The 25,875-nt window shown below is 38.7% G+C and overlaps 4 protein-coding genes across 14 annotated transcripts in view; 1 reads left to right on the forward strand and 3 right to left on the reverse strand.

Moving 5' to 3' along the window:
* LOC306871697 (N-acetylgalactosamine-6-sulfatase-like) overlaps window positions 1-2,307 on the reverse strand; it is a 40,096-nt gene extending 37,789 nt beyond the window's left edge. Inside the window, exons 1-3 of one of the 4 annotated variants that reach the window (XM_079419796.1) lie at window positions 2,202-2,281; window positions 2,023-2,087; window positions 161-284 (exon numbers count right to left, since the gene is read on the reverse strand). In XM_079419796.1, coding sequence (XP_079275922.1) covers window positions 161-284; window positions 2,023-2,037 — 139 coding nt within the window. In that variant the 5' untranslated portion in view covers window positions 2,038-2,087; window positions 2,202-2,281. Of the gene's footprint in view, window positions 1-160; window positions 285-2,022 lie in introns of all 4 variants that reach the window. The other 3 variants (XM_079419795.1, XM_079419794.1, XM_079419793.1) reach the window with 3 other exon arrangements.
* On the forward strand, window positions 2,305-4,958 carry LOC306871724 (trafficking protein particle complex subunit 2-like protein). The gene is made up of 5 exons (XM_079419841.1): window positions 2,305-2,352; window positions 3,311-3,483; window positions 4,148-4,235; window positions 4,317-4,396; window positions 4,663-4,958. Exons 1-5 carry the CDS (start codon window positions 2,320-2,322, stop codon window positions 4,697-4,699), a joined length of 411 nt encoding a protein of 136 aa, XP_079275967.1. The 5' UTR covers window positions 2,305-2,319; the 3' UTR covers window positions 4,700-4,958.
* On the reverse strand, window positions 4,287-9,919 carry LOC306871717 (polyadenylate-binding protein 2-B-like). Its single transcript, XM_079419832.1, has 7 exons — window positions 9,829-9,919; window positions 8,951-9,044; window positions 7,099-7,166; window positions 6,827-6,933; window positions 6,660-6,747; window positions 5,468-5,598; window positions 4,287-5,142 (listed from the first exon to the last, which is right to left on the reverse strand). Exons 2-7 carry the CDS (start codon window positions 9,009-9,011, stop codon window positions 5,103-5,105), a joined length of 495 nt encoding a protein of 164 aa, XP_079275958.1. The 5' UTR covers window positions 9,012-9,044; window positions 9,829-9,919; the 3' UTR covers window positions 4,287-5,102.
* Window positions 9,920-13,751: 3,832 nt separating this feature from the next.
* LOC306874103 (protein CBFA2T3-like) overlaps window positions 13,752-25,875 on the reverse strand; it is a 49,423-nt gene continuing 37,299 nt past the window's right edge. For 3 of the 8 annotated variants that reach the window (XM_079423868.1, XM_079423864.1, XM_079423869.1), the window contains 8 exons: window positions 23,840-24,021; window positions 22,249-22,529; window positions 21,831-21,916; window positions 20,623-20,851; window positions 19,179-19,247; window positions 18,468-18,521; window positions 16,456-16,646; window positions 14,578-15,951 (listed from right to left, as the gene is read on the reverse strand). In XM_079423868.1, coding sequence (XP_079279994.1) covers window positions 15,583-15,951; window positions 16,456-16,646; window positions 18,468-18,521; window positions 19,179-19,247; window positions 20,623-20,851; window positions 21,831-21,916; window positions 22,249-22,529; window positions 23,840-24,021 — 1,461 coding nt within the window. In that variant the 3' untranslated portion in view covers window positions 14,578-15,582. Of the gene's footprint in view, window positions 15,952-16,455; window positions 16,647-18,467; window positions 18,522-19,178; window positions 19,248-20,622; window positions 20,852-21,830; window positions 21,917-22,248; window positions 22,530-23,839; window positions 24,022-25,875 lie in introns of all 8 variants that reach the window. The other 5 variants (XM_079423870.1, XM_079423865.1, XM_079423871.1 and 2 more) reach the window with 4 other exon arrangements.

The following is a 25,875-nucleotide window of genomic DNA, read 5'->3' on the forward strand; positions in this document are numbered from 1 at the left end:
TAGATCTGAATTATTAAGCAATGCATCGTAGCCTACAGTACAATTGCTTAAAGCATTTATCGTAGGCAGCATACAGTAATGTGCAGTAAGCAGTATGCTAATATTCTGAACAAAGACAATATGATAGAGAGATAAAGGCAAGCCCAGAAGCAGCACATACAGGGGGAACACAGAGGGTTGGCAGTGTAGAAGTTTGGAAATAGCATCCCCTGAGCAGCCATCAGATCCAAGTTTGGAGTTTCCTTGGAGGGCTCCCCAAATACTCCCAAATCACCCCAGCCCATCTGCAGACAGAAACAGAGAATATGTTATGAGCATGCTTCTAGTTTATGGTGTATGTATCCCCATGTTATTATTATTATTTTTTTATATATTTTTTTTTTTATGGAAGTAAAATATGGAAGATTATGGAAATAATCTATAGCTCAACTAGGGTGACCAGATGTCCCGAAAAATTCGGGACAGTCCCGAAATCTAAGCTGCTGTCCCGAATCCCGAATCCCGCTCTAATTGTCCCGAAAATTATACTGAAGCAAAATCTTAAATAGTTATTGTCTGATAAAACATAAAAAACTGTCCGTGGAGCGAGGTTGAGTCATCCTGCAGCCTGGCAACCAGCCCCCGCCGGCTGCTCATTGGCTGCAGCATCTTGTTTTTTTTTTTTTGGTTCATTAACTTCAGTTTGAAGTATAAAAATAGCCTAACGTTACTTCTATATTATATAAAATTATATGTATATGTAGGCTACTTATATTAATAAAAACATGATTGGTTCAGTCATTTTCGTTTGAAATTCATTATCTTTATTATTCATTACCTCCCCATCCCCCCCCCGTCCCGTCCCGAATTTCAACCAATCTCATCTGGTCACCCTAAGCTCAACAGACTGACAGCCAGAGACAGAGAGAGATGTACTTTAGTTTATATGTATGCACAATTTATTAATAGCCTTAATGGTATCGGTATTGACATTTGGCATCTGTGGCATTTATTAAATGATCTTGGGAGATATTGGAAGAAGTCTAAATCAGACTGCACCTTCTGTAGACCAGAGGTTCTAAACTAGGAGGCCTCAGCAAACTTCCATGTGGCCCCAGTAAATGTTAAATTTATTTATTAAAATGTTAAAAAAAAAATAATAATTTAAAAATAAATTTAAATTAGATTTAATTAAAATTAAATTAGACTTTAAATTGAATAAATTTAAAATAAATGCACATTAAAATTAAACTGATATTTATTTTATTTTTATTACAACAGCAGTACCAGAGGTATATGTATATGTATGTATATATATATATATATAAAGATAAGAGGGCCTTTTTTGTCTTCAGTATTCGGGCCTTGGAGTCAAAAAGCCTGAGAACCACTGCACATAGGCTATTACCATTTTACTATGGCAGGTTTCAAAAGTACAAATAGTTAAAAAAGAAAATATTTTACATTAAAACATTTGAGAGTCAATTGTATCCAAAACTTATACAATATACTACATTCGAAATATAAAATTGATCAGTTTGTACATTTTTCCTGGGAATTAAACCGAAGACCATGGTGTTGCAAGCATCATGCTCTACTGTTTGAATTACAGTAATATTTGGTATGCATCAGTATGGATCATACAATTCATCCCTTCTAACGCATTATAAATATTTTGATGTCTGATTCCACTTAAAACATGTGACCTTGCTTAGTGTGAACTGTATTTATGGTTTACAAACAGGTAGAACAGTTTAAATTCATAATATAATCTCTGAGAGATAGTTGTCAGCACTGTATATTGCAACATACACTCTAATAAATACAAAAAAAGAGAGAATATGCTATTTATACACGATATACAATATAAACTATAACAAAGTACATCCAACACATGTATTTCACACAGATACACATATGTATTGCTCGTATAATTGTATACATAAACACAAAAACGTGTAAAATCAAAAGAGTAGGTTTTATATCGTTCTGAAGTTAGTTGGTCAGTCAAGCGTCTGAGAACAAGACCTCCAAAGGACTTACGTCATCCATAAGCATGATGATAATGTTTGGAGCATGCTGGCTTCCTGCAGTCTGACCCACACATGCTGTCCATAACACACAGATCACAGTCTTAAGACTCATTGTACCTTTCGATTAAATCTTTACACAACACATGCTAACTTCCAGGAAGTGCACTCTAAAGCGGAAATGTTAAGTACCCTAAACATTCAACACCGTAAAGCGTGTTTGTTCGCATCACGAGAAGTATTGCACATAGTCACGAGCGCTTTATGAAACTATGAATCATGTGACTTCGCGTGTCACGTGAGCGCCATCATGGCGGTGTGTATAGCAGTCATCGCGAAGGAGGCAAGTGAAAACATTTAATATTTTTTATGACACAGCCAATGGATTCTTGGACGCATTATGTCGCGATCAGGGCTGAGTAGCAACATTCATATCCGTGCAAATATATTTATTACTTGCGTAGGTTTTAGAGTTTAATATAAATAACTTTACATTGAAATGGCACAACTACAGACATGAAATATACCATGTTTTACAAACCTACATTGTTTTGAGTGATGTTTGTGTCATGGGAGACAAATAATTGAGACACCCCCACATCAATCAAAAAGATAAATACATAAATAGAAACACATGTACACAAAACCACAGGCAGTGTTTTAGTGGAGGTTTGTTTTGTGTAATCTTTGAGTTCACCTGGTCAGCTATTTCTGATATTGTAGATGAAAAATACCATTTTTGTGATGATGCCTAGCTGATGGTACCTCATCCTGCTGATTACACAGCTATTTTAATAAATAAATACAGACAGTAATAATTGTAGAGTAGCCTATATTTTATTAGCTTTCTTGAATTGATTGCAGAATGACAGATCACAAGCCCAGTTGTGCAGAAAACAGACTTCCTAAGATGAGCAGTCACTGATACAGTGTTGATATGGACATAAGTTATATTTTAAAAACATTTGACTGCTAATTTATAAGATTGGCCAATCAGAAATAGCCCTAAGTATAGTAAAAGATAGCACTTGTATTAATTAAATTAAAACCTGCTGATTCAGATGATATCTGTTGTCATTGAACATCCATTAAAATTAATACCTAGTAGTTGTATTTTCTGTAAATAATTGAACATTGCCATTTGTAAAACCATGGTAGCATTGACGCGATCTCAACTCTATTGCAACTGGACAGATTATTTTAGTCTAGTTCATGTTTAATTCTAAATTTATGCACATTAAGTTGAAATTGTGTTTCCTGTAATAGCAAACTTGACTCTAACATTACGTTGATCTCTGCAGAACTATCCCCTGTACATTCGGAGCGTTCCTACGCAGGGGGAACTCAAGTTCCACTACACAGTGCACACTTCTCTGGACGTGGTGGAGGAGAAGATCTCCGGTGTGGGCAAAGCATTGGCCGACCAGAGGGAGCTTTATCTGGGACTCCTCTATCCAACTGAGGACTACAAAGTGTATCCTTAAAGTCAGCATTTAGCACAAGTTGTGAAACAGAAATTTCTTTCTTGTTGTGATCTATTTCCATCTTATCGAATGTAGAGTCAGAGTTTCACATTTCATTCATCAGAAAGTGAATGGATTGATGGATTGTCATTTTCTACATTTACAACATTAGAAAGATTGTTGCAAGGGGAAGTGGATGTTCATGTTTTTAATTAAATATTATGAGGGCACGAGTAAAAAAAAAATAATGTGCACAGATAAATCAATCATAGAAACACTGCACTATTCCAAAATTTTGATTTCATGGTGACTTTAACAGTGATGGACTGATATGTCAGTTGATATTTGACCATTTTGAGATTATCACATTGACCACCAATTGTCATTTTCCATTAAATTACTAAACATATTTATTGAAATTATTAGCCATCCTGCCCTTTGGATATCAGCAACAGCTCCTGAGAAAAACTCATATCAGTTGGCCGCTCATCCTTAACCAAAACAGTATGACTGACTTTCTTCTGTGGAACATTAAAGAAGTGAACTTTTAAACTTCTGTTAAAATACCAGCTTTTGTGTAGAAATGCATATTGTAACATGACATTTTTCATTTTGGAATGCTTTCTAATGCATTTAATCATTATTAAAATGTCAACATCTTAACAAGAATTACAGATATGGCTATGTGACAAACTCTAAGGTGAAGTTTGTTATTGTTGTTGACTCCTCCAACACATCTCTGCGAGACAACGAAATTAGAAGTGTAAGTTCCATAGGTGTATTGTGTCAAAAAAAGGTGAGATGTCAGTCAGATGGGTGTAATGAGCATTTTGTCTTTCCTCAGATGTTCAGAAAGTTACACAACTCCTTTACTGATGTAATGTGTAACCCATTCTACAATCCTGGTGATACAATTCAATCAAAGTAAGTGCATTTAGTGAACACATACATTTGAGGTATTTGCTGTGTGTATATCGTCTGATCTGCTAATATAGGGGTCACCAAACTTGGTCTTGGAGGGCCGGTGTCCTGCAGAGTTTAGCTCCTACACACACCTTCCTGGAAGGTTCTAGTATGCCTAGTAAGAGTTCGATTAGCCGGTTCAGGTGTGTTGGATTAGGGTTAGAGCTAAACTCTGCAGGACCGAGTCTGGTGACCCCTACGCTAATATAATATTTTTTTCTTCTCAGGGCTTTTGACGGTCTAGTTTCAACTATGATGGTGTAGGCCTGCTGATGTCCTCTCTTCATAGTTGTATATATTTACATCAGTGTCTATTGTGCATTGTTCGTAAGGTGAAAATAAAGATTTAATTTTTGTTTCATGAAATGGCGTGTGATAATGTTGATTTTATTTACATTGATTTGACTTAAATTTAAGCACTGAAATTCCAAAACAGACAAAGTACTGAAATTCGCAAGACATCTCAGCCTCTCACAGGCATAGTATTTTAAAGAAATTGAATAAAATAGTAACCAATCAATACAAATCAAGTCTCCGTTTTTGTAGTGTCATTCAAGCTACACACACAGAAAAATAATAACTGAGCTCCCGTCATGCAAATACTGAAACATCCATTAATCAGCACCAAGAAGTGCTTTGAAGATAACAGAAAAGTCAAAACTGAATATCAAAAAGAATCAAACCAAGGATCAGCTCTTCCATTTTCCCTAAAACAAAAATGACAGTTTATGATATTTTAAATGGATTCACAAGTATGGATGTACAAATGTCACATTTGCAAGAAAGCAAGTATAAATGTTAAGATACCACTATGATAACTGAAATATTGCATTAATGTTAGTCTTCACAAATCTGAAAGCAACAATTTAATTTTTTACTTTAGGTTTAAGGTTTTTTTTAGTGCAAGGTTGCCAGATCACCATTAAGGTTATTGAATCAGTATATATGAGGAGTGCAAGTAACAAACCGATGCTCTAAAACAATTAAAGCTCCATATCATGTGAGGTACTGTTATGTATTGGCAGAACTGACCTAATAAAGTGGCAGCCCCTGAATGGGTTGTAAAATCTCGAGGCACGGAAACCTCGTCCTCGGGACCAACCTCCACGCGAGTATGTGTCTGTAGTCCTGAAACCTGGAATGTTTGTTCTTTTTGGCAATACCTAGTGCACAAAGAGCTTGATGTGAAATGATCTTATGTCACAGATTTTAATCCAAAATGATTTATGACAAACAAACTGACACTGGAGCCTACATTCACACCACAAGCAAAAGTGGCCAATTCTAATTTTCAGCTCATGTTTTTGTTTTTACGTAACAATTAAAATGTGGGAGACACTAAACTGAAACATGCAGCCTACCACACTCCAAAAAATAAAGGTTCCAATGGGGTTTTTCATAATTATGCTGTATAAAATGCTGTTCACACAAAGCACAATAACTATAAAGATATAACAGAATAGCAGAGTCCACACCACAACTATAACGGTAAAGGCACAGAGAAACACTATCATTGGAATCACTTTCAGAATGATTTTTTCCAGCTGAACAACAATAAAAACACTGACACCCAATCAGAATCCATCCTGCTATAATGAACTTGAGAATTTAAAGCAGCAGATGAGCATGCACTTAGAATAAACAGACGATATCATCTGCTGGTGTGGACGTTAATATCGTTATCTTGGTTTGAACGGGCCTTTAGAACCATTTTTAGTTCCTCAAAGAACCTTTCAGTGAACAGTTCTTAAAAGAACCATTTTGTCTGTATGAGAAGAACATTTGAACAATCAGAAGAACCCTTTTCCATGGTAAAGAACCTTTGTACAATGTTAAGGGTTCTTCGTGAAACCATCAATGCCAATAAAGAACCTTTATTTAAGAGTTAATGCATGTGCATCAGAAGAAAATAATTTATAAAAATAAATGCAGTGTTGGTAAAGCTAATGTTCAATTGTGACTGACATCGTTACAGACTGGCATGATTACGATTTTTTTATTTTATTTTTTAATCCAAAACATCATCAACAGATGGTGTATTCCTTTATCTGATTTATTCCCACATATGAAAGTGGCTCAGATCGGATTTGAAATATCAGAATTAACATGATATCTTTCTGTTCACTGTGTCAACCCCAAAACTGATTTGGGCCACATCCAGCTGTGGGGCCTCATTGCCATGTAATGCATAACCATATCCCATTGCAGTACATTTCCATCTCACCTTGAGGACACGTCCTCTGAATAGCGTTTCATCTAAAGTCATGGCAGTCCTCACAGACTCCCTCTCTGAGAACTCAATGTAGGCAAAACTACAAGGAAAATATACTCATAAAACATGCTTGATATTAAAAAAAATATTTTTGTTTTTGGAGCCAAATTGGTACATACCCTTTTGGATGTCCTGTGAATCTATTATACGGGATTGTAACTCTGTTAACGTGGCCACAGCCATTGAAGTACATCTCCAGTTCATCTGCAGTTGCTCCATAATCCACCTGTAAATCAAACTTTATTGCTTGTAGTCTTCCATAAACATACACTACAAATAATGAAATCCTGTAATACATTATTAAAATACAATACCAAACAAAGTTCAAATCTGTTCTGCTTATTTCAGTAACTACTTGGCAAAGGAGATCTTAAGAACATAAGCAGCTTACATTCCCCACATAGATAGATCTCCTATCAGAATCTATTTTCTCCTCATGGTTCATACTGAAGAATAATCCTGAGGAAGGGAAGATAATAAAGTTAATTATAAATCACATAAAATATTAACATTATATTTTAAATAATGAATGTCATTTAAGGTGATACATGATAGGAGGTCCAGGGCTAGTGCTATATTTGGGCCATATAATTCAGTAACTAAGGCATTGAATGAAAAACCCAATTGTACAAACATAGTAGCACTAGTGTAAAAAATTACAATATTTTATGTTAATTAAACAATCCAAATACACCTAAAAGGTGTTTTCTGCAGTAATGTCATGAAAGAACTTTCATTAAGCAGTTCTTAGAAAAAAAAAAAAAAAATTATATATAATATATATATATATATATATATATATATATATATATATATATATATATATATATATATATTTTTTTTTATAATAATACATTTTCAAGAATCAATTTAAAGAATCTTATTCCACTATAACCAATCTTTTGTGCAATGGAAAGGTTCGGTTCTTCATGGATAGAACCGCAGATACCAATAAGGAACCATTACTTTTAAAAAATGTCATTCTAATATTTTTGCAAAAGCTATTTGGGTAAATGAGTGTACCCAATAAAACCACACAAGCAAAGTGAACTAGGATTTAAAAAAAGGTTAACAGTACAGTCTTTCATCCATTTTAAATTTCATGTAAATGTATTCAGATTTGTTTGGCAAAACAATAGTTTGATGTGTTTTTATGTTATACGGATATTAACAATGAACTCACTTTAACTGAAAAATTTACTGTTTACTATTGTCCTCTTTTTAGAGCTGCTTTACAGCAGAATTTAATTTTGTTTACATCATTGAAACATTTTCCTGTTTAGCACTGTAAAGCTGCTTTAACACAATCTGTATTGACAACATTTTCATTGTATTTTAAATTAACTACCTTTTTCCCTGATGATGGAAATATTCATATTTTCAATCAAGACTTCATACTGAAATGGACAGAAAACTAACTTAACTGCTGCTGTTACAAAATTGAGAAAACTAGCCCCAGTCTGCCCTACATAATTCAATTTCATTAGTCCGCCAAGTCCATGTTTTGCCATTGGAGGATGGCAAGATAACAGACAGTTGACACTGTACATGTTATATAGTACACATGGACTTGCCAAAGAGTGTAGAAACTCTATATGTGATCCTGGACCACAAAACCAGTTTTAAGTGTCACGTTCTCAAAATTGAGATTTATACATCATCTGAAAGCTGAATAAATAAGTTTTCCATTGATGTGTGGTTTGTTAGGATATGACAATATTTGTCCGAGATACAACTATTTGAAAATCTGGAATCTGATGGCGCATCAATAGCGCATCAATATCAATTTTCTCAAAATATTGAGAAAATCACCTTTAAAGTTGTCCAAATGAAGTTCTTAATGCATTATCACTAATCAAAAATTAAGTTGAGATACATTTATGGTACGGAATTTACAAAACATCTTCATGGAACATGATGTTTACTTAATATACTAATGACTTTTGGCATAAAAAAAAAAAAAAGATAATTTTGAGCTATGCAATGCATTTTTGGCTATTGCTACAAATATACCCCAGCGACTTAAGGCTGGTTTTGTGGTCCAGGGTCACATATGTGTGTCTTCGGAGCATTGAAGGGTTCACAGTTGTCACAGAAGGCTGTCCCTGAGCTAGCAGAAATGTCCTTAGATAAGACTACACGCCGGGCTGCAGGACAGCCCTTCTGGGGCATGCCTCATTGGGCAGTGATAAGACACTGTGGCCCAGCAGATGGGCTCAGGTGTGGGCCAGCTGGCTGCTCACCTGCCTGAGGGCTGTAGGGAAACGGTCTCTCTACCTCATACTGCATGTCAGAGTCGTCCATTTCCAGCACACGAGTTTGGATCGCATCCAGCTCCTGAAGGAACAAGATGATTTTTTCACACAAACACAGCTCCTTATGTACTAAGAAAAATATCTTGCAGGATTTTAAACTGTTTTTCTAATTCTTGTATGATTTTTTTTTTCCTGTGACCACGTCTTAATTTTGACGTAGCCTACGTACGAGTTAAAAATGTTACAGAACTATTTAAAAAGAATAATTCACCCAAAAATGAAAAATTACTCATTATAGTTGTGTGCTTTTATTTATTTCCTTTATATTTAATTTTATTTTTTAGGAACACAAAAGAACAAAGGCAAAAACTTCAAACTAAAATAATTTGGGGGTAATCTATCCCTTTAGGAACTGGGAGAGGGAGGAAAGCTTATTAAAATACATTCTCCAATATGATTAGGAATATAACCTTCAATCATTTCAAATGTTTGGTTTGTTGAGTGCAATAAAACATTTAACAACCCTTAATGCCTCCATACCTTTGTGTGGAAATTCCCCATTGGACGGACAGACTGCAGTAAGGTAGGCATTTGTGTTCGTCGGCATTTTACAGTATTAATTGTGCAATTTAAAGAACTTAATTCTCCTAAAAAAAAAGCAGCATATATATATTTTAAGGCGAACGATATTATCTTATAAACTGTGATATTTACAATTTGATCCGCCATGTTTATGTGAAACGTCCCTGATATTCACCTAGTCGTGATATATAACGATTTTGCCCACCACATAGCTATTATTGTGCACAGCGAAGTAAATAGACATAATACAATTAATATTTTTTCTTCAGTTTGTCCAACTTTACCTGGGGGATCTACGCTGGTTTACAACATCAGCTCCAACAGCCTTCCTGTTACAGCCCTTAACAAACACACCTGACTCGACTAATCAAATGCGTGGAGTGTAATAGAAACAGGTGTGATGTTTTTACAGGTTTTTTTATTTTTAATATTATTATATTTTTAATATATTGAGATTTGAGGTGATTTTTTTTCCCCTATCCTTAATGAATATAGAATTGATAGTCCAATCAAATAAGAATCCTCTAAAAATCCAGTAAGATATGCTCAGTAAACTAAAACTGGTCCCAGTAGATACTGTGTTATCTTTATCAATACTAGGCCTACTTTTATTGGATTTTATTAAACTAATGCGCCTTATTTTGTTAAAAGTGGACTGTAAAAATCCCTAAAGAATGAGGTTACCTAATAACCTTATCAAAATAGTCAAAAAGAATACCTGCCTTGTCAAATAAACTCTTAAAGGAATGTGTGTTTGTCATATTGTATTTTAGCTAATGTATTTGATTCTTTGACTAGGAATGGTAGACAACTGACTAGGAATTCTGGTCAGTGACCAATGTGGTTGATAGATAGCTGGCAGGACATATGTGTTCCTTCTTATGATGGGTGAGATGTCATACTTTTAACTGATGTCTATAAACTCATAAACATGGCTTCAGTTGAGGACCACCTTTGATAAATGGACACATGCATATATCACATTCCAGATTGTGTTGTGGAGAAAGGCTTTCATGTTAAAAATGCACAAATTGAGAGACTAGTCATATTTCACTGTCTTTTTAATTACACAGATACGTATCTCAACACAGACAATAACCTGATTTAGAATGTTTACAGCGTCACATGTCCAACAAAGCGCACAGTAAGAGAGGGTGAGGGAATTGCAAAAGGGGGAAAAGAGCATGCAAGAAATAAATAAAACTCTCCTGGCACAGTTCACATCGTCTAGTTTATGATAACAGGACCTTGAAAGAGAAAAAAAAATAAAATCTTTAACTCACCAACTTTTCCTATTGAAACAATGCCTTTTCCTGTAATGATGTATTGCACAATGCAGTATATCATGTTTGCCTAAATGTATCAAACCATGCCTTTGTTATTTATCATGTGCGTGTTCAATGCCTGTCCCACTCTGCCAGTCAGAGTAATGCTCAGTTCTACAGTAGTGTAAGGTTTCTACTACAGCCTTGTGTGTTCTGTGATAAAAGGTTTCCATTGTACAGTTTTTCTGTTAGCCTTAGTGGATGGGATAGGCCTAGTCATTAAAAATTAAGAAAATAAAAACAATAGTGATGCTGGACAACATTAGTGATATGCAGGGATATTGATTAAAAATTATTACCAGCCCAAAATGGTTTGCCGGTCTTGTCTTAGCTGTTTTAAGCTGGTTTTGGTAATATCGCTAGTCTCCCATCCAGAAACCAGCTTGATGACGTTAGGCTGGTTTAAGCTGTTTTGTTTTTTCAGGAGGGCTTTTGGGATGTCAAGATAAACAGGTCATAACTAAAAACACGTTGTTGACTAGTTATCCTTCAGCATCTGTTTTACTTCAAGAGTATGTTTGCTTAATGTGTAGGATGTAGTTTCTCTCTCTCTTTCCCAATGTCAATCTTTGAACGAAGCAGCTGCCCAACTTGGGTTCACTGACAAGGCCAAATCTAGGCATCCACAAATTAGCTTTGAGAACGACGGCCCTTCAATATGCCAAATAACAGTGGAATTACAGCACATAGTTAAAGATGCATTTGCATGGTGTTGTTTTTGGTTCGATTTTGGTTAGGAGCAGAATGGCCAAAAATATTGCAAATATATATTTGTATGAGTTCTGGACTAGCAGACATGCAAAGCTCAAAATGAGTTCATGGAAGTTCTCTACCTTAACTTTGCTAATGGTGTTATTTTAAAGCTCTTGAGTTTCAAGTAAGTTCCTTAGCAAAATCATTAATAGAAAGTATCTCTCACTCTATTTCTTTTATCTCTCACTCACACTCATGCATTCCCATAATGAAATCTTTGAGCAAGGTTGGTTTAAATGTTAGAAGCATTTGTAATCTTATCTGATGCTTTGGATGCCAGGAATAAGCACTCCCCTGGCTTGGAATTATTGTACTGATCTCTTCTCTTAATGTGTTTACTGTCGTCTTGTGCTTTCAACATGGTCATTTTGTACACTTTGGTTTATGGGTATAGTCGCTCACCCACATTCAGGTTGCTTGTTTTTAGGCGACGCAATGTCCAAACGGCTTCTATGGATGTGCAGTTATGCTTTGGTCTGTGCTTTTATCATTTTGGATATTTATGAGATATGTTCATGTTGAGGGCTCAAAACATTCTAAGCAAGTACAACTACGCAAGCTCAATTTCACTCATTGCTGCATTCTGAATATGTCACAACAGTTCATGACACAACAATTCTAAGACTTGCCATAGAGGGCATTAATGTAAACACTTTTTTTCTACAGTCAGTACTCTTCGACAGACAGATAAACGAAAGTCATAGCAGAGCAACAGTTTAAAGATAATTTTTCTGTGCAAGTTAAAGTTGGTTTCAACTGTCAACGTTTAGCTGCCAGAATAATAACACATCTAGTTTAACGGCACAGACATTTACTTTACACCCTTGAGAACTGAGTTTGCTTACTGCCGCAGTAACACAAGAGTGCATGCTTTTGCATCGCTATGTACTTCTGTAGAGTGTTTTTGGCTTAATTTGTTGTATAACAGCCCAAGAAAAAATAGGACTTTGTTGGCCCATCACTTGTGTAGACATGAAAATGTGGATATACTTTTTTCGAGTTTCTATGTTGAAATGTCTTTTTTAGCTCGAGCAGGATGATAAATTTGCATGTCTGCTAGTTGTTTCATTCATTCAAACGGTCTTGGGTTTGTTTACAGGAGGTAGCTAGTAAGGAAAAAGAGGATGGTTCATGAAAAAATCCTCCTCAGAATGGCTGAGAGAGAGAGACGTATTACATCAGACTGGTGTTCTAGTAATTCACTGGTTTTTAGATCATGTGTTGCCGATATTTCCTGCATGAGTTCATATATTAATTTAGAAATCCGATAGGAAGATAGATAATTTGCACATGCCACGTGGAAAATTAAACCATCAACCCACCTCACCCCTAAAGCAACACCAAAAAAGAAAAACTGGCCTTTCAAGTTATCAGCAAAATTGGCGTTTCAGTTAGACTGCAGAAAATGATATCTGACCAAAACAAAGGCTGTCAACAGGGTTGCAAGCATAAGCTTGTGGCAAAATTCTAAGTATTTGTACTCTGAGGGGTAGTCTTGTCCGTTGTAACTGCCATCACGAACATGAATGTTGGGATCAGCAGAGCTTGCTCAATGCACACAGAAATTTCTACAGATATTATCCAGACTACATTAAATATGGATTATGTTTCGGTACTATGTTGGATCACAAAGTGATGTCCAAAGCTAAATTTGGGAACTGTAGCAAAACCAGATGAGAACCAGATAGTGTTTGCTTGATTCTTGTGTCAGACACTTGGGACTATGAATAATCTAGGGTTTGGTTTTGTGATTGTATGTGCATGCATGTGTGTTTGTGTGTGCAAATTACACATTGGACCACTGCAGTGACACTTTGGCCCAAAGGATGGCAATGTTTCACACAGATTCTAGCGAAGCCCCAAATGCCAGTATGGGAACTTCTCAGCGGGGTGAGCAAGGTCAGTCTATTGTGGTTTGGCGTGTCGTTAAAGTGATGCCATTTGCTTCGACTCACTTATGGCTACAAAAACGTCTCGCCCAGCGTGTCCATAAGCAGAGTCTTCTGGCAGTAGTCTACACAAGCAGTGATGTGAACACCTCTTCCTCCTTCACTGTTACAACAGATGTTGTAAAATGATCATTCAGACAGAAAATATTAAATGGAGAGAAATTAAATTCTAGACATTATACTTTAAAGGTTTCTGTTATTTGGCAAACTCATTTTTGGACCTCTTTTTAAATACTATGTACATTCACATTAATTTACTGTGGTAATTTTAGATATATTTATATGTATATTTATATTATAAGATACCCTAAGGGCCGTTTCTGAGGTTCCGTTCAGTAGCTGAATTCTCTTTTCATATTGCACCTCCGTTCTCTCACTGTCTTACAATGCGAGCAATATAAAATATTCTACATGAGGATTCTCATCATCAATATTGATACAACAAATCGAACAATAGGTACAACACAGCTTCTCTCCCATTAGAGTGTCTTTTTCTGTCCAATGTTCGGCTGAAACCTAAAAGAAGACAAAGAAAGAACGCGTTCCTCGTTCTGAGTACGCACACAAGCAGATATTGAAGACAGAGACATCCAGAAACAGAAAGAAATATCTACAAGCAACGTTTGATCCCTTCATGGATATCTGCTTAGAGGTTCTGTCAGGAGACAAAAGGGATGAACAAATAGAAGATGGGGGGAGGTAGAAAGAGCGAGAGAAAAGAGAACCAAGTCTACGTCAGTCTCGTGAGACTCTACAGTCTTGTCATGCTTTGGAAAACGAGGGAGAATGAAATCGTACAACAAAATGAAATGTCTCAGCATTCAGAGAGCTTTAGGAAAACCAAACGAAAAGGTTTCACAAGAAAAGGCTCATTCTTAGTGTACAATCCAATGAGGTTTTTGGCAGTTCCGTTGCAGTTCGTCTTTCCTTTTGAGGCCAATCTGTCTATTTTCGTTTATTCATCCTTGCCTTCTCTTTTGTTTTCATGTTATTTCTTTTTGCGGCGGACTGGGTGACGTGCTTTAAACATCCCAGGTGCGACCCTCCGTTGCCATAGCCATGGATCCAGGCTAAAGTCTGCTTTCCTCAGGATCTGAGTGGGCAGCACAGTGGAGTGGGCACAGTGAAGGTTTGAGTGTCCAATCACCATGCCACCTTTCCACAGACTGTGGAACTCTGGGCTGGCTTTACTGCTGAGGAGGTGAAGTTGTTTGCGTTTGGTTACAAGATGAGTGCTTCTTAGTAACTTTGGCAGTGTAATAAAAAGGTTTGGATCATGTTCTTTTTTTCACTTAAAATTCATTTGGGTTCACGTCAGTACAGAGAGGTGAGTCTGGTGTAGATTTTCTTGGCTCGCTAGCAAGGTAGTTAACAGGTTTTATTCTTCTTATTAATCATCATTATTGTTTCTTTTGGATTTTTGGACTTTTCTTTTGTTTTAATTAAAGCCAAAAAAATGAAATGCAGTGTGTCATGTTGTGAGGAAGTAGCTCTGTGCTGGAAGATTTTCAGAGTGCTCTTGTCCGTTATTGACATCCCGCAGTGGCGGCTGTCTGTCATTTTAGAGGAATCCATCCTACGTACTGTATATTTAGTCCTACCTGGGTCAAAACATGTTCAGAGTATGGTGCCATCCCAATTCACACAGAGCACACCTCACTTAAAGGGTGTAGGTAACAGAGGTCATGCCTAAAATTGTCTAATACATGAATAAAACATGTAATGTGTAACTATACGTGTTTTCCTGGCTTTCTCGGTTGCATCCAGTATAACAGACCCAGCTCATGTTGCATTAAACACAGTAGATCCTTTTGTGAAGGAATATGAGCCTTGATGGGTTTTTTGGAGACTGAGAAAACAAGATCTTAATGTAGATGTGGAAGCCAGGTTGCCGTAGTTCATTTTGAGAGGATGGTAAGTATGGTGGAGGTTCCTCAGCTTGTTTTGGATGAAGGATGCTGTAGCAGCAGTAGACGTGGCTGGGCATGGGTTAAGATTTGGGGTTCATCAGTCAGCGGGACGAGGAATCCATCAGGGCGGGTGTTGCTGGAGTGGTTGAGCGAGAAACGCTGCTGGAGCTCGCTTCCTTGGGACTGCCACTGATGCTGGTTTGCCCCACCAGGGACAGGGGGCCTGGAGGGGTGCTCTCGGAGTGTGTGGGGGGCACGCTGGACGAGGAGGAAATGGAGGTGGTAGATGGTGTACCGAGTGGCACGCTACTACTCCCGGACAGGCCCTGGCCGCATACGTGATGGTGCTTCTCCCAGTCCTTGTGCTGACAGAAAGAGCCACAGTAGCGTGCAGTGTTGCATCCGCTGCATGTCTCGCTAGCCTTGCGACCACAGTTCCAGCAGCTCTGTTGAAGGGAGACGAACGAGGACTGTTGATTGCCATACAAACAATTATCAATCTCCATGCCATGATAAAAGAATGCACATAAACACATAGGACACAGTAACTTATGAGACTAATTGTGTTTAATGGTGCATGTTTATATGCGGGTATGTTTCCAAATGGGGACATTTCCTCTGAGGAGGCAAGGAAGGCAGTGCCTCCTCAAAATCTAACATTAAAAATTTTATAAAACACAAAGAAACACTGTCCAACAGTGACTCAAGCATGTAAAGTTACAGCTGGAGTCAGTGTCTCTCTTGCCTCCCCTGAGCCCATTGAGTTTTAACAGACCCCCTGTCTTGACTGTGACCAACAGTAGTATGTACAATATACAGTATGTGTAAAATATCTAGATGACCTGCTGCCTTTGCCAAAATGGGCAGTGAACAACCAGAGCACATTTTCTTCAGTGTGACGAATGAATTGTGGCAATATCCAATAGTATGCAGTACACGAGTCATCTATTCTGAACACTGGCTTAAGTACTTACTTCGCTGGAGTCCTCCTGCTGGTTAATGACAGTCAGTGCATCCTCAGAGGCCTGTCTTTTAGCCTCGACCAGAGCTCTTTCCATCTTGGAACGCTCAGCAGAGATCATCTCGTGAGCTTTCCTCTCAGCATCCGACACCGCCTTCTGCAGCTCTGACATGGCCTGTCTCTTCACTTCATTTACTGCCTCCTCTGGAAATGAGGAAAGAATATCATGAGAAAAAAATAAGACATTATCCCCGTAGACCACTGCTGTTACTCTCAACATCGTTTATTGAGGCACTCAAAGCTTTCAGCTTGTTTCATCTCTCCAAACAGATGTACATCATCCAAGATTTAAAACATTCTGTCAGAAAAATAAGCTATTAATAATTGATCCGAATGACAGTGGTTGCAATTATTTCTAGTGTTGATAGGCAGTAGACATCTTGAAAGGTTGTTCACAAGCTTGCCTATTTACCTAACAATACATGATTAAATATTTCATATTTTTTACTAAGTGGATAAATGGCGGCGCAAATGCACAGCTTCATTACTGAGGCTGGATCATTCTGTATAGGAGAAGGAAAACCAGGATGACTTGTGACAAACTTTGTTCTACAAATGCCATTGTTTGAGAGTAAATGTTTGTGTGTTTTCGGGACATGCAGGTGTGAATGTGTACGGGTGTTGTCTAAAATAGAAATCTAACACCTGACTCATTGGCACTCTGAACATTAGGGTTCCTTGTGCTCCATTGTCTTTCCTTGGCCTTTTTTAAATGTGAACATTTAACATAAGCTCTAAAACCTAGTGAGCTAGGTGACCTAAACCACATTTTAGAGCATCAGAGTAACATTTCCAATGTGAAGGCTGTCCCAAACAGGCAGAACATTTGATCTAAAATGGTAGGCGTTTTAAGACTACAAATGATTATACATATACATTTGTATTTCATTCAGTATGGAAAATAATCATTGTAAAATAAAATTCTAAATTATTTTACCCAATACTTTTGTGAAACTTTTTGTTTTGTGTGATTCTTTTAGTATCAAGCTGTTAGCTTTGCAACATTCAAATTAAATTCCAGATTCTCATGTGTCTCACATAAGGAGTTGCCTATGCGGAGTTTTTAAAAACAGTCACTTTTAAAGTTCCATTTATGTTAGGATGCTGTCTACTCTTTTGTGTGGTAATGGTTTCGACAGTATGTGGGTGATTTCAGAATCTGTCAGGAGGATATGATGTGCTTGGTGAATGCATGCGTATTGCTGCGGGGGGTACACACACACAAACATTCTTATTGCAGATTTTTCATATGTCTGGGCTCTATACTCTTTGCCCCATAGTGTGTTTACTCTAGAAAGCTGGTTGTGATGAACCCAGTCATAAATATCTGTCATAACACACCCTCCATTCAATTCTCTATAGAGTTCTGCCTCAGGTTACTGACTGACTGAGTGTATGTGTGTGTTTTCATCTACATCACTACTGTCTCAGCTGGAAAGCTAGTTAGTATTCAGTTTGTTCTCTCCGCACCTCCCACACACATCTCATTTTTTCATCCTGTCTCTGCCTTAATTCTTCACTTCTTAGCTTTTTTCTTCATCTTTTTGGTTCTCGACAATTTTTCTGCATCTTTGAAAACACTAGACTGCTTAATCAGAATCAGAGCATGCACCACTAAAATTTGTTTGCAAACTTAATTAATTTTTATCAAGGAGACTTGAGAGCAGATGCTAGAGCAATTGGCACATAATGGAAAACATGGGGCGGCAATATTAATGTTTTAATCCCACAGGGATATGACAGTTTTTTTTTTATTTTGCTATTCTCTTGCATTTTCAAAGACAGGCCTCACCAAAGGCAAAGGGACATGAAAATCTAGACACCCACAGGTAAGAAAATTCATTTTTGGCCCTCCTTTAATATCTCAATTATTTCTCATAGACAGCAATGAATGGATAAAAAACTTTTAATTCTACATGAATTAGCAGTTTCTAAAAATTTTGTAATGTGGGTGCTGTTACTCACCCTGCTTGTTCTGAAGTTGCTTTAATGCTGGCGAGAGCGGGATACTTGTAGCACCTGGATGAAAAACAACTGCAGTTAAAAAGGCTTTTATCACAGTGAAAAATGCAGCTAAGTTTTGCAGACAACAGCAGCATCATTCCAGCATTTTAAATTAGTAATGGCATATTGATTTTACTCAGCTGTAATGTTACTGGTGTGGGTCACAGTTAATAAGTGCCCTTTGATCTCTGACCTTTGAGCGTGTGACACCACCTGTGCTCTGGGTGACCCCATCAGTATTGTGTGTGACCTACATGGCACAGAGGGCAAGCGGACGTATGTACAGCCCCCTAAACCTTTTATTATATATCTTACTACAGTAATAAAACAGACTCTAGTGAACAAGAACATTCCAACCGTGCTTTTCTCTCAGTTCTCTTTCTTTCTTTCTTTCTTTCTTTCTTCGGGCAGGGTCAGGTTTATTGGCCCTACCTGTGCTGCTCTGCTGTTGACTGCTGCAGGTTACTGCATTCTCACTGCAGCTTCAACTGCAGTTGTCTTTCATGGTCGTGACAGATGGAGAACTCTTAACAATAACAGCATTCAACGGCCTTTCCCGCTCCTGGCCTTGCATAACTACGGCTGTGAGGCCCTGCAGGCCAGTGTGCATATGTCTGTGTGCACGTGTGGATGTTGGTGACGGTAGACAATGCACTGTCCAATTGCACTTACCAGCCTTCCTCCAGATCTCCTCGGGTAGGTAGCCTGACGGGGGCCGGTGCAGGAAGTCTCTGTGGATTTCTGTAAAAGAACATGAAAAAAGCGACTTGAGTTCACCTGGATGAGAGAAAAGCATTGTATACTCCCTCAGAAGTGGAAATAACTAAACAATATAGTGCAACTTTGAAATCATGGCATGCTTTTTGAGGTTGACAGCCATATCTTTACCAGATGTGATGCAAAAAATGGTTTAGTCCTAATTACCGTAATCATAAATATCAACAGTTTACTTGGCTGCTTGTTTTATTTTTCCATTTCATCACACTGGGTAGCCCCTCCCACAGTGAAATTTCATTGGTACAAAATCCCTCTTAGCTGTACGATAAACATTGAATATGTTGTGTCTGGCAGTGTCATGCATTATTTTTGCTTTCAATGACAACAAAAATTACTTGTTGTGCTTGGTTAGGACAGTGTTTCCCAACACTATTCCCAGGAACCTATAGTGCTGCACATTTTGGATTTCTCCATAACATGGCATCTAATTCAAATCATATATCACTGTACTAATGACTTGTTGAGTGGAATCAGATGTGCTAGCTTACAGAGACACCCAAATACAGTACTATGAACAAGGTGGGTTAGGACATGGTGTGACAGACAAGAATTAGCTGCCCCATGCCTTGGCAGTGGCTATAGACTAGAAATGGTAGGCCAAAGATAAACTGTAAGGTAAGGTAGGTGGGCTAAATGTGGGATCCCATTCTATACAATTATACATTGTCATAACTGACATATTATACATAGAATTAGAAATTTGTAAATTTGTAAACTGCACACTTGTAAATAACATCGGTACATTCATTTGAACAATTACCTTTTTTTCCTTCACTTCTACGTCTAAATCAAAATCAAAATTTCATCAAAATTTCAAATCAAAATTTATTTATAAAGCACAATAAAAACAACAGTAGTTGACCACTGTGCTGTACAACCTTATATAAAAGACAAATAAATATGAACAGTTTTTGACCGCAATACACAAAAAAAAAAAAAAAAAAAAGTATTTAGTGCATTATTTAAATTTCAGTTTTTCTTATATTAGTATTACTTTCCATGTCTACTGTGCTGTTCCTACGTATGTCTGCACTATCATGTATGTTGCACTATGTCTGTACTTTCTTCTGCACTGGAAGCTCCTGTCGTCAAGTCAAATTCCTTGAATGTGTAAACATACTTGGTAATAAAGCTCTTTCTGACTTCTGACTGGTTACCTAAAAAAAAAACTGGTCGGGATTTTTGTTAAGTTTAGTTTTAAATCACATTCATCTGAGTGGTGTGTTGGCTGATGGAAACCACTTAGACGAGGGTGGTGTCTGCAGTCGCTAAGAATGTGTGAGACATGCTGTGCGCCGAGCATCTGCGCCTGCGGCTGCATCTGCAGCGGTGCATGTACCTAGTGGTTGTGTGTCGCTGCTGTTAGGAGTGTTGGAGGAGGAAGAGTTGTGGTGGGTAGGAAGAGGAGGAGGCCGCTGGGCGGAGCTCCCACCTTTTTTCATATCCTCCACGTCGCTATAGCGACGGATCCAATGGTTCATCTCCTCACGGTCCGCCTCCTGGCAGCGTCGCAGCACAGTGAGGGAACGCCGCGTCTTCTCCACCATATCCATGATACAGTTCAACAACTATAGAGAAATAGAAAGGAATGGGAAAAAGTAGAAGAGGAAGTTACGAACCAACATTATACCAATTGCATTCTAAAGTCCACAATAACAGTTCCACATTGCACCTTCTTTGGCCATTACTAATAAAAAAAAGATGCTATATTTTATTTGAAGGGCTGATGATTTAGTGAGCAGCACAAACGAGATATTTTGAACGCTTTTTGTGAGTGTGTGTAATCCAGTGGTGCAGTGAGCGGTTGAGTGGTTAAGCAACAATAGCCCTGCAACAGCTGTGCTGCCAGTGGGAGAAGCCAAAACAATTCATTCTTCCCCTATGCTTCTACAGCCTTCTCTCACTCTCGTCCTCTTTCTCATCCACCCCCCCTCAATAAGATCTCCCCTCATCCATGTGATGCCATTCTTCACTCTCTGAGTATGTTGTTGGCTGTATTTATTTCAGATTTGGATACAGTCCAGAATAAGCCTGATTTCACAGACTGCAAGTCTTGTCTCAGCTGCTCTCTCCAGTGGGAGCATCCTCCAATGGGTTCCTCACTCCATCTGTGGCCTTTTTATTCAATATGTGTTTGAGTGTAAGTCTGTATAGAGGCAATGGTGAGGTGAGCAAAAAGCATAACAAAGGCCTTGCTGTCATCCAGAAAAGGTCTGAACTAAGTCATCAACTATCAGGTGTCCATTGAATATTTGACACAGCTTATGTCTTTCAACATCCACTCCACTATGGTTTTCTTCTGTCTTCCCTCCTGGTAGTACATAGTTTCCTATGTCCATTAATTGACCTTGTTTTTGACTTGGTGCACCATCTTGGTCAAGTTGGTTATGGTTGTTAGATCACCTTGGACCAGCAACCAAAACTCATTCTAACCACATTAATCTGATACAACTTGTTTTTTTCCCTCATCAGAGTTAGCACCTATTATGCTCTCTGCTTCATCTATGAAAGATAATAAAAAATAAAAAAACATCTGGTCACACATACGTTATCGAGGTGCTTCCATTCCTCAGCCCACTCGCGGTCTGTCAGCCGATGATCAATCACTTCCTCTTGACGTGTTCCATGCACGGCTGTAACACAAGCGCAGCACAACATTAGCATATGCACATATCACAATGGAGAAACCATGTCTATGTATGTGCAATTCTACAATGTTTTGCACTCCTGCCATTACTTCTGCAGTTGGAAATATTACTCAAATTCAAAAGTCTAAACCATAAACTCTGTTAGGATTAACCATATTAAAATTTGTTGTAAAATAGCATGTATATAAGTACACCTGTGACTGTGTATAATTTGAATTCTTGTTTAAAGCAACACCACTTAACTATGGTAAAGTCACTGTAAACATGGCCCCAAGGAGCATTTTGGTTTATTTTACTATAGACTACACCACTCTGACCTGTCTGCCGGTGACGATCCCGGACGTCCCTGTGCTCTGCGTGTCTGTAAGCATCTCTGTAGTGGTGGGCGAGTGCCATGTCTTCCAAACGGTAGTGCTGTGGGGCAGGAGGGTTAGGATGTGGAAGGCCATTGGGTGGATGCGTCGGTAGGCCGTTGGGGGGAGGGTGAGCAGGTAAACCACTGCTTGGGCTGAAGCGCTGACTGGGGCTCACTGTGCATGGACGTTTGGCCAGGTGCTCCGGGTGCAAGCCGTCTCGGTCCCCTGCACTCTCTTTGGTCCTGTTATAAAGATTGTAGAAAAGCAGTAGAAAGGACATTTTCAAGAGGAAAAATGGCTATTGATAGTTTTGCATTCTTGCAGTCTAACCCATCCCTACTCCCTCTTTCTCTCTGCCCCTCCACTTGTGTCCAAATGTTGAGGCCAGCTGTGAGCCATATGTGGACTCTAGCCTTCATATACCAAGAAACGGAGTTAAATCCCAACCCCTTAATCTTTCCCGTTCTCACCCGTTTCTCTCTCTCTCCTGAGCTGCTGTACTGTGAGAGCTGCTCCCTTTGGCAGATGTTCAGTGACACTGGCGTTTTGGAGCCATCTGGCTGGCCTGTGCTGCAGTGTTGATAATAATCTGTTTAGCTGAGTGCAGCAGCCAGGCATTCAGGGCTAAAGCTCCTCTCCCTTCTGTGAGCATGAAATACATGTGTGCGCGAGGACTGTGCAAGCTTGTTTTCTTGCACTTGAGAGTAGAGTGCAGTTGGCTTGGACATCTGAATCTGGCTGCATGTACAACACCCCATCATGCCCGCCTCCACAACCAACCCAAAAACTTCCAACCTTTTGCAGCATTTCTGCAGTTGTGGCCAGATATCCCACAAATCAAAGCAACAGCTGGGGCTCCTGTCGTGATATGGTAAGCCTAGGCTTCAGAGATGGAGGTGTATGGATTACAGTAGGGGATTGCCCATTCCTCTACCCCCACCCCTCTCTTTTTCTCTGCCTCTCTCTCTCTATTCAACCCTCCCCCAGATCAGTTCAAGCAGGGGTTCAGCAAGATCACCATCTGGACACATCACTGACATATGGACAGCTACTGGGGAACTAACAGGAGACAGTGCGGATGAGAGAGTAGAAGAAAAACAAAAAGGAGACAAACAGAAATATTGGTGCTTTTAAGTCCCAAAGTAATTTTTTTGATCGTCAAGAGTTCTAAATGTCTCGTCAATATATGGAGTCTGTTGGTGTGCATATGCTTTTGTGTGATTTTAGAGCATCTCAGTCTGTTTCTGCTCCACAGGCAACTGGCAGCACCTGGCAGACACGTCACACACACTTCCACCTTCTCTCTACCCTCCTCATGGTCTCCTTCTGTGTGGCCTAACCTTCCCACACCCTCCACTCATTACATTGAGTGTGTGTGCATTTCGAAGCTAGACAGGAGAAGTATGCCCAGGGCAAGGTTGTGTTGACATTTACCGTAGCTGTCTACATTTTTGCCTTTTGCTTGACTTTGTAGATATTTATGACTTAAGGTATTTGTTATGAAAATGGTACACAGAAAGACAAGTTTGTGTGTGTGTTAAAGTGTGTATACCTGTCCGGGGTACGTCTCTTGCCATGCTCGTTGAGTTCCAGCATGATCTCGGAGGAGTCCAGGGGAGAGCTGGCGTTGGCATCCAGCAGCAGCTGTTCATGCTGGGCCAGATACTGGGCTGGGGTCTGCTTAGCCATCCGAGCACAGTGAAGCAGCTCCCTCTGCAGAAGGGGCAAGTTAGCCTATCGGACAGAAAGAGAAATAAAATGTGGGTGAAAAAGGAAAGCATTTCTTTTCATAAAGATGAACACAAATCTCCAGGATCAGTAGTGCTGGTTTGGTACCACTGGACCCAGGCCCGGTCCTATGGAGGTGCTAGAGGGTAGTTCACCCTCAAATGAAATCAATAGCACCCTCAGTTAAAGCTGTAATAATTGCATTTCATTGCAGATTTAGCAAACTATCCAGTGCGTTACGGTTTGCGCTCTGGAGATCGGTTTCTATTTCAACTTGTTTTGCAGCATTGAGCATTAGCCAATCACAGACATATCTGTTGATTCCTTGTACTCAACAGTCATTCAAAGGCATTTAAGAATCCACTCACCGCTCAAATCGCCAGAGTTTTTGCAGGTGTGTTCAGCACAAATCATCTTATTATAACAAAGTGTAGTAGGTGCAATGTAAATAATAGATTTATTGTACAGCGTAGTGAACTTCATTGATTATAACGTAACTTTGTGAGATTGCGATGAACTAAGATGAGTGACAGCTTTCTAGTGATAAACGGAGCACTCTTTGCGCAATAGCAATGGATGGCACTAAAACCTTTATATAGCCTATATATTAAGGTTAAAGGACCCTCAGCGATTTGACTCTGGAGCCGGGCCTGACTGGACCAATAGCAAAATCTTGTTAGTGAAACTGTTTGACCAGTTCTTTCTGATCAAGCCTAGTTAAGCTAGTTAACAAGTCTATTGGTGATACAGGTTGGTTTATGCTGTTTAGTCCTCATTTGGTATTAGTCTAGCTTATGGTTTGTGATTGACATTATTGGTGAATGCTGACCAGAATTGCTTTCTGCATAAGCTGGTTAATAAAGTAAGTCTTGATGGTTATGCAAGTTAATATTCCTAGTGGGGGCAATCATTGGAGTATGCTAGTCAGTGCTGGTTAATTTAGTCAACTATAATGTGTTTTTCTGAAGCTGGTTAACTAAAGAAGTCTTTTTGTTTAGGTTAGTTAGTCTAACCTAAGTTAGTACATCAGCATCCCAAGCTGGAGACCAGTATTTCAAACACAGCATATTCTGGTGGCCAGTTATGTTGGTCTTTTAACAGGGTTTGTGTTGAGAGAGAGAGAAAAAGAATAGGTATGAGATAAAACAGACACTTTCTCTGGCCCACCATGTGCTTGTGCCTTGCTGAGGTCTGCAGGAGAACTGTGCTGCCTCTCTCTCTCTCACCCTTGCTTTCTTGTTGTCTTTTTCTCTCTGGCTGTCAGTATAACACTACACAGCTGGCTGATGATACAGATGTGTAACATCAACACTCTGCAGGCCTTTGACAGCAGCCTGTGAGCAATGTGCTGGGTGCCATGTACCACAGTGCTCTGCTTTGAATAAAACACTCACGCTATGAGATATGTCTTGTGTAGTCTATAACTCACTAACATGCGCACACGCATAATGGAAGATGGGGGGTGGGGGGCCTCCAAGGCAACTTTCCACACCAAAATTTTCTTGTTACATTCTGTGGTCAATGGATACATTCTATCTCTACAACCAGTTATGGGTGATATCTATATGCTGAAATTTGAGTTTTACGTTTGTGAATGTGTTTTTGAACTGTTGTCTCTAAGTGTCCCTATATTTTATGCTGGTCAGGGGGAGTGTGGCATCTGACTTGAGGCCCCTTCAGTACTAGAACATTCTTTCAGCACCCAACTTGGGACTGACAGTTTAAATCTGTGTTATTACTATATGCATTGCCGTAGTAAATCATGTGAATGGGTTGTATGTATACCAGACACAGAGATGTAATGTATGTATGTCTGTGTATTCACATGTGTGTTTGGTGTGGGGTGATTAAGGGAGTCAC

Source organism: Barbus barbus, assembly GCF_936440315.1.
Source record: "Barbus barbus genome assembly, chromosome: 1".
In the NCBI taxonomy this organism is placed as follows: Eukaryota; Metazoa; Chordata; class Actinopteri; order Cypriniformes; family Cyprinidae; genus Barbus; species Barbus barbus.

Excerpts from the sequence above, each read along its gene's own strand:
- LOC306871717 (XM_079419832.1), bottom strand. The coding sequence starts at position 9,011 with ATGGACGACTCTGACATGCAGTATGAGGTAGAGAGACCGTTTCCCTAC. Across the intron at positions 6,934-7,098 it reads GATCTATCTATGTGGGGAAT|GTGGATTATGGAGCAACTGC; the intron begins GTAAGCTGCTTA and ends TTTGATTTACAG. Across the intron at positions 5,143-5,467 it reads AGGGGCTGCCACTTTATTAG|GGAAAATGGAAGAGCTGATC; the intron begins GTCAGTTCTGCC and ends TTTTTGTTTTAG.
- LOC306871724 (XM_079419841.1), top strand. The coding sequence starts at position 2,320 with ATGGCGGTGTGTATAGCAGTCATCGCGAAGGAG. Across the intron at positions 2,353-3,310 it reads TAGCAGTCATCGCGAAGGAG|AACTATCCCCTGTACATTCG; the intron begins GCAAGTGAAAAC and ends TGATCTCTGCAG. Across the intron at positions 4,397-4,662 it reads GGTGATACAATTCAATCAAA|GGCTTTTGACGGTCTAGTTT; the intron begins GTAAGTGCATTT and ends TTTTCTTCTCAG.